The following is a 13,627-nucleotide window of genomic DNA, read 5'->3' on the forward strand; positions in this document are numbered from 1 at the left end:
TCACTGGAACTGGACTTACCTTATCATTTTTAAAGTTAAACAAACAAACAAAATACAGATATTAAAGCTAAGCAAAAAAAATTAAGAGTATTTAAGTGTCTGAAAATGTACATCCTTTCCTATTGTCACTTAAAGTTGGACCACCAAAACAAATTGCATCAATCACTTTTACTTCTGTAGACTCCCTCTGCTCAAGATCTATATTGCAATCTCCTGTGAAGGGCTATCAGCTGAAAGAATTTATTTTTGAGGTTTTAAAATGAAAAACTGCATCAATAATTCTTCTGCTAACATTTCCCATTTTCAGTATTTCTGCCAGGTGGCAGTGAAAATGGTTTGAAAAGACAGTACTTGGCTGATGGCACTGATGGGAGGGAGTAGGCTGAGAGGTGGCATTTTATCAATACAGCAAGGTATTACAAAGTGTGCTCTACATAAAATGGATTTTCTATGATGGCTCTCATTAAACATAAAAAAAAAACATGATTGGGTCCTCAAGATGACAATTCCAAACACACATTTAAACCCAATGTGCATTAAAGAGGTCGAGTTATAAACTCCAGAAGAATATGCTAGTTATAGAAACGGCAATTCTCTTACATATTTCTAAGAAAGAAGACTATAAAATACATATTTATATCCTCTCTAAAATCCAAAAGCGGTAGACACATCTTTTGTAGTTGTGATATAATAACATAGTTGCTTAATCTGTTAAGTGATTATACCTTATTGTTACAGCTACCACAGGAAATGAGATGAAGAAAACAGCGGTACACTTCAGTGTTCGATGGATACTTACAAGTTAAAAACAATAGCTTTAAAGGAGAGCATGTTGTGTGATTTCCAGGAAAGTAGACCCAAATATAAAAAGGTCAATTGAGATTAGAGGTCTGGTATTGTTCACTTGAAACGGCATTTTTGAGAATTTAAATACAATGCACGGTAAATTAGATTTGATTTCTGCTAAATTATGCTTTGATACTGCATTCAGCCCAAGCTGGCTTCAATCAAAGTCAGGCTACAGCTCTGTTATGCTAATGCCCGCTGGTGGAAGTGAGTGGGTGTTATGGAAATCAGATGGCTGAACATGAGTAGGAAGCATAGGCCATGCGTGAGGTGGGCTTGGAGATGAGGGGATGGGGAGACCTAAAGGTTAATCACATCATGTTCTGAGTTGTTTTTACAGGAAAATATGACTTTCTATGGCAGGCATGAGCATGGAGACAGTCATACAGCAGTTGCATATATTACCATGTGACAGCATGGTTATAGGCACACTCAGCAGATCTTGCTTTGGGTATAATATTCGCCTGAGTGAGTAAGCTTTTTATTCTGCAATAATAAACATTTTGTTTGTATCTTAAGCAAGTAGAAAATATTTTTTTTGCTATTTAATATTTTTGCTTGTTAAATTCTAACATATTCTATAAGCATATTTGAAAAGCACACTTATTTATCATATACTTGTGTTAAAGATTTGCTGAGTCACAAATTGCTTAATACAAGGGCAATAATTAACACTAATTGAGTGTTCATTAAATGCCAGGCAGTGTGTTAAACCATTCACAGGCATTATCTCACTTAATACTCAAAGAACCCTATGTGTTAACTACTACCACTATGATATGAAGATCATCAAACTAAATCTTATAAAGAGCACACAGGTTTTTAAAGATTAAAGCACTAGGTCGGAGGTCAGGTTTGACTTATGGTCCATCTAATGCCATAGTTGGACCTCTTAAACACTGAGCTTTTAGATTAATTCAGTTGACTTCAAACCATGATCTGACTCTAGTACCACACAGAAGGGTAAGAATTATACGCTATGATTTCTGATATGGTATAAGGATGTTAAAATCATAACATTATGTTTTTCCTGAGTAATTGCTTTGATTATTAAAGTAGCATAAAACCTACAATCGTGCTCTTTCTGTACTACTGAAAAGTACAACCTTTCTCAAGTATACTAATTTCAAGTCATTCTTTATTCAAAAACCTACACTGCTTTTTCTATAGCTTGCCCTTGCAATGCTTGCAAATTGTTCCCCTCAGTGTAGCATTCCAGCTTCCGTTTCCCGGCCTGAGATTTTACCATCCTGACACTCGTCTCCAGACCAGCTCTGGTATTTCAGCAGAAGAGTCTACTTTTGAACACTCACACATGTGTTGGCTTGTTCCCACGGTTCACCCATCTCATTATCTATTATTCTTTGATCCAACTTGTTGACAGTGATTAACCCGAGCACACTCTATGTTGTACTTGTCTTGTGTTCTTTCCACTTTAAAGTACCTGCTCTTGCTTGCATTGCCTTTTGTCTTTATTCTTCCCCTTGCTAAGGTGTCTTATTTCCTCAGTTCAGTTGTAACCTCTTACTGGAATGGGGGGCTACCATGTTGCATTGAAATGGAATCTTTATTTGGCCTGAAAAAGCCCCAAATAGTGAATGCTAAATGAATGTCTTGAAATAGGAAATTAAAAAAAAAAAAAAAAGTTCTTGCTCTAAAGCAAATACTCAATGGTTTTTGTTTTTGTTTTTTTTCCATTTTATCATACTGGAAGGATAGGACACATTCTCACCAGAGCCAGTGACTCACTTTTGTAGTAATTTGGGTGGAGAGATACCAAACAAAATATGTTGTTTGAAAATAATCTCCCAACTGATTCTGATATGTCCTTCTGTAGAGAATGACCCTGTACCATATTGGAAACTTATGACACAAAGACCACAAATGAGTAGCCACCATCCCAGAGTAACAACAATAATACAGAAAAATAGAGGAATTATGTAACGCAACTAATTCTAGATTTTCCTGAAAAGGCTTAGTTAATAGGCTTACCCCCACCAACAATAAACAGTGAGAAGTCATTTCATTAAAATGCAATATAGAGTGGGAATAAGAGATGTTACTTAGTTTATCATCAGAACAGACTAACTTCTAATTGATAAGTGATTGTTTCTTCAACTTACTTAATTCTATTTAATTTTTACTATTTAACACTTCATTTGACTTCAAAAGAATTTCTGTTAATAATATTGGAAATGCATAATGTCATAAAATATTTCATTTAAAGCTTATTAACACATAATTCATCTCAGAGGAAGCAGGGCATTTATAATGGAAAACATAATTTAGGGATATAGGATTTAAAATAATCACTTTTATAAAGTCTGTTTAATCACATTTTATTCATTTGTCATTATTTTCAAGGAATACAAATAATCAAATTGCTAAATTACCTACCTTTCCAGTTAACCTCTTCCTTACTGAGTCCACGGCAATAACTCTTCTAGATAAGTGCTATGTCTTCTTTCTTAGCCAGTACCTTACTTCTAGCTAATATTAAAAATTCCATGGTAAAATTCCAAAATCTATATACCTTTTCTTTCAATAATACTCTAGTAATTATCTATCTATATGCTTCTTCAATAATCTAATATCTCTTTATAAATATAAATACATATAAATTTATCTATATATTTGCTTCCTTAATGTCAGTATGAAAAAGTAAACATACTAAATGGCATACTGCTTTCCTAAATATGAAAAGTAAAGTAAATGTTCAAGGCCAATAGAATGGCTACAAAGAATCACAATTCTTATATTCTTCATGTATTTAGACTTCGCATTCTACTCTACCTATGAAACATCTCACATATACAAATTTTATTTAATCTTGTGTGAATAAAGATATGTTGCAGTTATGCAGCTATTTTAGAACTACTTTTTTGGAATTCATTAATTGTGGGAAGACTACTTTTTGAGGGTTCATCTAATAGCTAGAACTCAAAAAGTAACACATAGTTATTCAAAATCTGAAGGTTAAATTAAGCCATGGAGTTAGTCAAATGCATTATACAGTGTGACTATTAAATAATATAAGTGGCCTTCTAAATTGACATATACAGAAAGCAATTCCAAGGAGCATCAAAAGTACTGAGTTTTAGTAGTAAGTGTTACACACACACACCCAAGTATGCATAGTTGATAATCACGGTGAAAATCATTTTTCAAAATTTATATTCACACATAATATACTCCTCCCTGAAAAGGAACAGTGCAAATATCAAAATGAAATAATTCTATGACTCTCTAGAGAGCACAGAATGCCTTTGAAAGAGTAAATTCATTTGGTTCAAAATATCTTGAATTTCTGGATTTTATAGGCAAGCATATAAAAAACAATGTTATAATGAACAGCTATATGCACATAGCCATTTGTATTTGGTCTCAATTGTTTTTTAAAGATAACACATCACAGTAATAAAATTTATGCTAGAAATGAATTCAAATATTGGTTGGCACTTTGACCCATAATACTACTTAATTATTTTACCAAAACATTTACTGGTTTTATTTTGCGCCAGGGTCTGAGGGTACTAGGATCTCTGTTCTCTGGAACTCACTGGCTATAGAGGAAACTCATATGGAAACAATCAAATATGACACAACATGGGGAATATGATGAGGGTTGTAATACAGGATGTCCCACCATTATGACAATAACTTGACTCTGTCTGTCTCCAACAACTGGGGAAAGCATGGAGAAAGGAGGGCAGAAAGGGGGAGGGAGAGAGAGAGAGAGAGAGAGGTTGAATTGTTCCTTTGAAATTAAGTAGGTAAGGAAGGGAAAGTGGGAATTTGTTCTTCACAGAAGGAAAAATGCATTATGACAGAGTTATGAGTTTCTCAGACTGCAACAACTATTACCCCGACCAGCCTGCATCACCATCTTTGGCAACCCAGATCAGTCTGTTTGTTAAACTGAAGGATTATGTTGGTGGAACCATGATTTTTTTCCATGTAAATAATCTTTATTGGCTTTAGCAAGTCCAATTTAATCCTCTAATGGTATTAAATATTTCTACACTGCAATAAACATAATAGTTAATTCTTAAAGTAACTAAGTTGGATATGTTTAAGATATTTTAAACTTTATTATATACTAGTTTACTAAAATAGATTTCATTTCGATTATAGGTTAGTATAGGAAATCCTGTAACTACAGGAAATCATTTTGAGATTAAACATGCAAATTTCATAGACCTTCTGAATTCTACAAAAGTTATAAATTGAGAATGCCTAGAAAAATCTGACAAAATTTTAAACAAATTCTGAATTGTCAAGCACATTTTCCTATATTATTCTGTCCATTATCAATAGTAGTTTTACTTTTCTATTTGCTTTCCTAACTGACTAAAATACTGAGAACAAAATAAAATTTTGTTTTCTCTATGGGACTGTTCATTCTCAAAAAACAAAAACAAACAAACAAACAAAAACAAACTATTAACTTAAAAGCTAATGAATTAGTAAAGAAGGCAATATTTACATTATATTTTTAAATGATCTCATTTTTCACCAACAGAAAGAGAATAGTTTAACGAGTAGTGAAAAAAATTCTCTCTAGATCCTAAGCTGGGGAAACTAGACTTCACATTGCGGATAGAAGGGGCTGTAAGTATGGGGGTGTGGAGGAGATTCTTCAAGTAAATGGTGAGACAAGACATCCATTTTCACTCACTTAACCTGTCAACTTGCCAGAACTGTCATGTCAGCACTCCAGCTAAACCACGAAGGCTGATCACATCCCATTATCTCATTTTTTTTAGAGAAAGATTGCATGAAGATGCCAATCAGAAAAAAAAAAAAAAAAAGGAAAAAAAAAACTTGCAACCAAGAAACAAATGTACTGATGCTGAAGGGCTGCTTAGTTAACGGAATTTTAATATGCAACTGCAATGTTTCTTAATAACATTAATTACACGCTTAGTAAGGCACCATCCTAACTCATTAGTGCCTTCTTTTTGTTGTGTTTTATCTCCTACTAGCAGAATGGGGACTATGCGATTGGCCTGCTACCATTAATGTTGCTTAATCTTTTTACAGCACTATTCAAAGCTGCTTGCATAAACATTTTCTAGGCAAGTATTACCTATGTATGCATATGTGTGTATCAATTAACTGCACCAACATTTGGCTTGCCCCTACCACATGTAAGTGTTATGCTAGACCTAGAGACAGCAGAAAGATAAATACAACAATGTATTTACTAACAAAGAGTTAATAGTTTTGTAAGACAGATGAAAATAATATCCCTAATAAATCTAGAAAGCAATGCTTGCCATAAGAGATTGTAAAAGGCATTCAGATATATTTTAACTCAAAATTTAATTTAACTTGTTAGCTTATGTATTTTTAATGAATCTAATTATGAGCTATTCCCTTGAGTGACATTTAATATGTTTAAATAAGTAGTGTCATAATTCAAGTATTATGCATATAATTTTTAGGTGTAATGTACATCCTAATATCTATTTTAGAGTACATAGAAATACACACACACATATATATGTATCATGATATCTCTTTGTCAAATTACAAATTATTATAACATGTAAATGAAAATTTTGACTTTCTTAGAAGGTGTGATTAAAATATTCTTGTTATTTCTTTCTGGCACTAGCCAGTAAAATCTCTTAATACTAATCTGCCAACACTGTTTCAGTACAGAATATTTATATTATTTTGATGTTTAATATTTATAGTACTTTAATTTTAATTACTAAGCTAACATATTTAGGGTTTATTGTATTCTTACTTTAATAAACTCTAAAATTAATGAGTATTTAAGATTTTTGATACTTAGGTTAAGATAATGGAGTAAAGGCTTATTGTTCCACTTTCTTCTATTTATTACAAGAGAAATTAATAATATAGATAAACTACCATAGCCCAAAACCACAAATGGTAAAGAACTCCTGCCAAACATAGTCAAGTCTGTAGAAAATGAGGAAGCATGGTAAATACCAACTAGCCTCTATTCACAATCCCCTATCAATACCAATTTCACAAAAATTATCTGTCAACAATGTGAGAGCCCATCCCATAGTTCTTTGATGAGAAGAAGAAAACATTTAGAGTCAAGAAGGAGACTTGGGAAATATGAGATATGACTTTGTAGAAAACCAGTTAAAATGCAGAAGTTGAGGAGAAGGTGCTGAAAGAAAGGAAAAGCCAAGCCTAATGTGAATGGCAAAATTGCTGGGTGGCCTCCGTAGCCTTCACTTCCTGGAGATATTCCCATGATTATGTTATATCTCATGACAAAAGGAATTTTGCCCATGTAATTAAGGTTACTAATCAGTTGACCTTAAGATACAGAGAATAATCTGATGGGCCGAATCTAAGTGGATGAGACATTTCCATCAGGAAATTTTCTCTAGCTGATAGCAGAATGGAAAGTCAGAGAGCTATAAAGCAAAGCACATGGAAGATCCAACAGACCATTGCTGAATTTGAAGGTTGTGATGGCCATGTGCAAAGGCTGGCAAGTGAACTGGGATGCATTGCTGGCAGCCAGCAAGGACATGGGGACTTTAATCCTATAGCCACAAAGAACTTAATTCTGCCAACAAAACTGAATGAATTTTGAAGTGGATTCTTCTGGAGAGTTTCCAGAAAAGAGTTCAACCTGATCACAACCTTGTTTTGGCCTGTGAAGTGCTTAGCAAAGGACTCACATGAGTCTGTTTGGACTTCTTACCTATAGAACTGTGGCCTAATAAATGGGGGCTAATGAGGGTGCTCAATGTGCGGTAATATGTGATGCAGCAGCAGAAAACTAACACATCTAAAACCATCTTTATTATGAAGCAGGGATTATGAAGAAAGACAAAGAGGGAATTTCATATGGACTACAGAGAGCTTCTAACTTAAAGAGATCTGCTATTTACCATCAGGGTCACTAGCATATGGAGAAAAAATAAAATACTTTTTGATAAACTATTCAAGATAATGTCCACACAGAGGCTCTGAATGACCCTGGTACATCCCATTTTCTCTTCTCCAAACACACAAACTCTAATCTTCAGCAGTTAAATAAATGATTAATAATGGGATAGGGTCTAAAAACAGGATCTATGTAAAATAAAATAAAACAAGCTGCACATTTACTAATTGTTTAATTATTGACAGAAAGAACATAATCAATTAGTCAAAGAAAGAAAAAGAATCTTTATCTTCAAAGAATTACCCAAGAAAACACAGAAATACTTTAAACTAAATAGTTGCCCATAATCTAAATGAAATTACATACCACTGGGCCTCTCTTTTCAAAAAGAATCAAATTGAAAAAATAAAAAACCCTCAAAATGGGATAAAAGAGCTCAAAGGCAGCTGGAGGTGAAGACTATTATATTTAAGGTTAGCAAGGAAATGATGAAAAGAGAAAATAAAATCAAATAAATAAAATATATTTTAAGAAATATATTTTAGAAATAAAGATAATTGCAATTGGAAAAGTTAGGGAGATAAAATAAGCATTAAGAAATCAGACAATATGAAATAAAAATGATGACTTTTAAATGATTATACAGGATTTAATAAATATGGAATAAAGACAAAGGAAATCCAACATAACTCATGGGAGACAGAAAAAAAAATAGTCGAAGATAAAAGAGAAGAAAACACTCTTGAAATAGAGTAAATTAAAGCATGAATCTGCAGATTCAAGGGTCTTGTGTCCTGGGGATATTAGATACAGGGTGATCAGGACCAAGATATAATCCAGCAAGGTTCTAGAAGAAGGGATTACATTGGTCTTCAAATGATAAAAGGGAATGTCAGTCAAAGATAAAAATATTCCATAAACCTCAGACTTCACTACAGTACCATTCCAATACTAAAACAATCCAAGATTTTCACCAAGGCTTGGGAAAAAAAAATATGACTTAATAATTTTATCCCTGTCCTCTACTTTCGAGTCAACGAACAGACATTGTCAAACACACAGGCCCTTTCAAAAGAATTAAGTCAGTGACTAAAACCAGCCAAGCATGAGAAGTAGCCAGCACTTGTTTTTCACTTTAAGAATTAGCATTAGCTTAAGATATTTTAAACGTTTCACATTATGGAAACTCTGTTGGAATGTACAAGACAAAACAGAATGCATTTTTTTAACCTACAATTTAATCAAGACATATGGAGCAATGAAAAACGTGATGCTTAATAAAAATTAAATGGGACTCTGCATAAGGTAGCTAATTAGCTCCAGGTGCTGGAAACATTAAGTGCTTGTAGGAGGGAGATGATTACCTCAGGTCATGGGGTAACAGCTTGTCCAAAGAAGAAAGTCTGCAGGGAATAAAAGTATAGGTTTCCTTCCAAGACACACTCAGGACGCCTTTTGCAGAAAAGTGGATCTTGACATGAAAGGGTTCATATATAATACCTACATGTTTTCTGATTAAAAAAAAGAAAGCCTGGAATATTTCCAATATTAAATTAAATTATATACAGCACATAAAATGTCCCAGATTTCAAGGTGGGATGGACGGTGGTGGTGTCAGAAAGATCAGTTACATTATTTTCTATGTAATGTCTGCTTTATAATTTGCCTTGAATGAAGTTTTCAAATACTCACTTTCTTTTGGACCGCTTGGTGGTCCAAAATAATGTGTTTTAAAGCATGTTAAAACAAAACTACATTTCAGCTTAAACGGAACTTTCTAAAATGAGGATATATTTAATTTTTGTGTTTAAGTAGTGAAAAGATTGGAAAAAAACAAAACAAAAACAATGTCCCTACAGATTTTTGTTTAGACAGTGGCTACTTCTTTAAAATAATAATTCAAAAATGTGCATTTTGCCTCAAACATATATATTTCTCAATACCAACAAACTCTTGTGTGGCCAATCATAGTATTCCATCAAAAGGAAACATCCTTTGAGTCACTAAATAAGGAAATACTTAGAAGATTCCATAAAGTTGTGTATTGTCAGTTTGTTTTTGATATTTTAAACAAGTTTCACCTGATGCACACAGCTTTTAGCATCCATACTGGAGGCAGTGAGCAGCCAGCATATGGTATACATGATGGAAAACGGAGCAGGGCTCAGCTTCACTAGCAAGACAGCTGGTAGATTTGACAGTTCTTTTCCAAATTACTCATCATGTTTTGAGTTGCTGCTAGGAAAAAATGTGTTGCCCATCTCCAAAATAGATGTTCTTTTTTATTTTTAAGCTTGGGAAAGGCTTCCAAGAGAAAATAAGACAGATGGGTATAGGAAGCAAGATATTTATTCCTATTTAGACCATCTTCTTCTGTCAGTTCCCTTATCAGAATTTATCAGAAGAGTTTTCCAGATAAATGAATATTTCGGCATTCTTAGTTAACTCTGTCCTAGGATGTACTTTTGCTTCTCATACAAAGAATGCCTTTGGAATAGTAAAAAGTCAAAGCCACAAGAAGGGCTGGCAGGCTTTGAATAATCAAAGTGGCATTTGTCTCAATTTTGTGGTAACCAGCAAATTATGGAAGCTGCATTAAAGGACTCTTTCTGAAATGTTGACTTTGCCGACGAGCGAGTGAAATCTGGAGAATACTTTTCTCCATTGGCAAGTCTGTGATTATCTGCTTTCAGTGATACTTCCCCCACTGAGGATCCTCTAAGTCCAGAGTTTTTCCTACAATCTCAAAAGCCGACCAGAAGGTGTTTATTCCAACTGCAAATTGCATAGAGTTGCCAATTCTTTCATTCAAATGCAGGTCATAAGAGTTATCCATTTAGACAAAACTCCCAGTTTGGGGGTTTATAATGATTTCTAAATGGGCTTTCCACACAGACTAGCAAATTTTTTTTTTAAATCCTGTATGGAATGTAATTATTGATTTCTGAATCTGTAAGTATTCTAGAACTTGCATATATTTCTTATTTTCTTTCAAAAACTACACAGAAACTATCCTTTGAATTTTCTCTAAATTTAGATATTTGGTACACATTTCTCCACCCAATTTGTATTGGACTTCAAAGCTGGATTTTCTCCCCTTTCTCTGATTTCTGCTTTGTGGAATACCCTTTATGCTATTGCTAAGAGCTTCAAAGTTGAAAAACTTGCATTTCGAACCACTAACAAATATTAATGTACTTTGCTAAGAGCTTCAGAGTTGAAAAACTTGTGTTTTAGTCAACTAACAAATATTAATATACATTAATAGAAAACTACATGAAGTTTTCTATTATTTGACTACTTAATTTATGATTTACTTTATTTGTACCTTCTGACCTTACAAAAAAAAGGTTGGCATATCTATAGCTCCTGAATTAAAATTCATGTGAAAACTTTATGCAAAGAAAAAGCAAGCTAATTTCCTCATTATCCATCTCATTTGGTGATCCAATAAAAGCATATCCAACATTCAGTTTCCAAAATTAATAGCAGTTGTCAAGTTTAAAGTATAGTTCTTCATATTTCTGAACATTGTCATAAGTCATTGGAGATAGATTTATGAAATGACAGACTTTCCCAGAATAAAATACAATGTGTCAAGAAGCTGTTCTTTAGTTCCAGCCCAATGGGAATTTAAGAAATCATTTTAAACAAGAATAAAAACAGAAATAAGTTTGAAATGCCTTGTAGGTGACAAGTACATCTCAATGCTCCCTGTACATCATATTTTCTAATCAATGTATATCTTTTTTTATGTATGAGTTTTAAATGTATTAGAAATTATTAATTTATTGTTTTCTGTCCTGGGAACTTGTGAAATAATATAAATCAAGTGGTCATGGTTTATTGGCATAAGGTTTCTATATATAAAGATCTACAATTTAAATGTTATTTTTTTCTGTTAACTTGCAAAGTTATCTTATTGTTTCCCATTCACTTCTTACTTTTAGATATCATACCACAGATAGTCAGTTATCATTAATAAGAATTCATGCAAATACTAAAAAATAAGGGTTAAAAATTTAACATATTCCTCAACTTCCTACCTACCCAATTGTAAAAAGCATGATCAATTTAATAATTGCGTTTAAAGTAAAAAAAAAAAGCCTGCATTTTATGTTCAAATTAATTGTAAGCCATAACTGTGTTTTAAAAAATATAAAAATATGAAGTAACATATGTCTCAGAAATTAGGAATATATTAACCAATGTTGACATACAAAGCGTTTTCACATAAATAATCAATCTTGGGCTTATTTCCTTCCTACAATAGCTTTACTAAGTCAATACTACTCTCTCCGTTTTATAGACGAAGTGACCTAGGATCAGGGGTATTAAACAGCTAAAAAAGGAATTACTGCTCAGAAATAGCAGACCAGAAACTCAGATTGGGAAACCGAAGTTCTCAATTTTCTATATTTGCTATCTATGCAAGAATACACTACATACCAATAAGTTTGTGAATGTTTCAGCTAATGGAGAAAAATGTTATGTGTTTGGACCAAATATATCAAATGTCAATGTCAAACCAGTGTATTAAGAAAGCTTTTGAAGTTAGATGAACCATTTATAAAGCTGTGTCAAATCAAATAACTTATTAAAGTATCTTTTGATACGTTAAAGAAGTAAATTCATTCATTCATTCATCCATTCATCCATCTATTTATGCATCCATCTGTATATTTACTTATGACACAATTACCAAGATTTGTTTTATTTAAACACATTTGTTGGTTGGTTAAGCTAAACTTTAAAAGAGATACAGAAAGGTTATTAAATCAATGAATTTGAAAAGATCTCGTTTTCCAAATGTTTACAAGTAATTACCACTTAAATTACTACAAATGCAAACTGTTAACTTCAATCTTGTAAAGCCAAATGAAGGATGAGATATATTAAAACCACCAACTTTTCATGCCAAAGAACACAACTCATCCTTCTCTTTTCCTCTTAGTGTAAGCATCTACTTAGAATAACTTGAAGCATTCCACCAAATTTTGTTTAAATAGGCAAACAGACAATAAATATACAGCAGTTAAAAATGCCATTACAAAGCAAGGACTCGAAGCAGTTTAAAATCAAAAAAGTGCATCAAGTAATCTAGCTTCTTAATTTAGTTCCTAATCATTTATCTTAATGAATATCAAGCATAACTAGTAAACGATTATTTTACATATGCAGAAAAAAAGAATTGTTATATTTTTCTCTTTAAGAAAAATTAGCAGTTTAAGTATTAAACACTCATATATTATTTTCCATGAAAATTATCAACTGTTCATTGTTAATACCACAGGTCACTACAAAATGGCTTATCAAAGTGATGAATAGGTCAGGAGCAACTTTTACAGAAGATAGACCTACAAGTAATATTTTAACATGGGTGAATCAACATATTTCATTCTATCAAATCCTACTATGCATGAGTTATGAAGCATTGTACAAAGCCATGCTAAATGGATAGAAGGATGGCTACTTACCAACAGGGCGAGCTGTAGACATTACAATGGTGTGGTGAGAACATAAAGAAGAAATTAAGAAAAAAAAAAAAGAAAAGAAAATTATCAGAATGCATGATGTGTAATGTTACATTTAAGTATGGACAGTAGAGTGATCTCTAGTCTTATAATTCAAGTATGAACAGGATGTCTGAGTTTGACTAAAACTGAAAGTTATAAATATAATTCTAAGAAAATAATTATTTTGCATTCCAGAATTAGCTCTATGCGATTCGAGAGATTTTTATGTAAAGTCTTATTGTCATCACTTACTATAGTTATCAATTTCAAAGAACTTCTTAAACAGCCTGTATTACCCCAAAGTTAAGAACCCGATGAATATAACTATTCAAGTCACAGACTAGCAAATGTCATGTCAATAAAAGAAGGCCTCACCGTC

General features: G+C 32.7%; 1 protein-coding gene across 22 annotated transcripts in view; it reads right to left on the reverse strand.

The window, feature by feature from the left end:
• Nucleotides 1–13,627, reverse strand: part of ROBO2 (roundabout guidance receptor 2) — a 798,986-nt gene that overhangs the window by 107,973 nt on the left and 677,386 nt on the right. For 17 of the 22 annotated variants that reach the window (XM_048214918.2, XM_044380689.3, XM_044380660.3 and 14 more), the window contains exon 7: nucleotides 13,210–13,221. The exons of the other annotated variants lie outside the window; for them this stretch is intronic. In XM_048214918.2, coding sequence (XP_048070875.2) covers nucleotides 13,210–13,221 — 12 coding nt within the window. The remainder of the gene's footprint in view (nucleotides 1–13,209; nucleotides 13,222–13,627) is intronic. 22 annotated transcript variants of the gene reach the window in all.

This window comes from Ursus arctos, unplaced genomic scaffold (assembly GCF_023065955.2).
Source record: "Ursus arctos isolate Adak ecotype North America unplaced genomic scaffold, UrsArc2.0 scaffold_4, whole genome shotgun sequence".
Lineage (NCBI taxonomy): Eukaryota > Metazoa > Chordata > Mammalia > Carnivora > Ursidae > Ursus > Ursus arctos.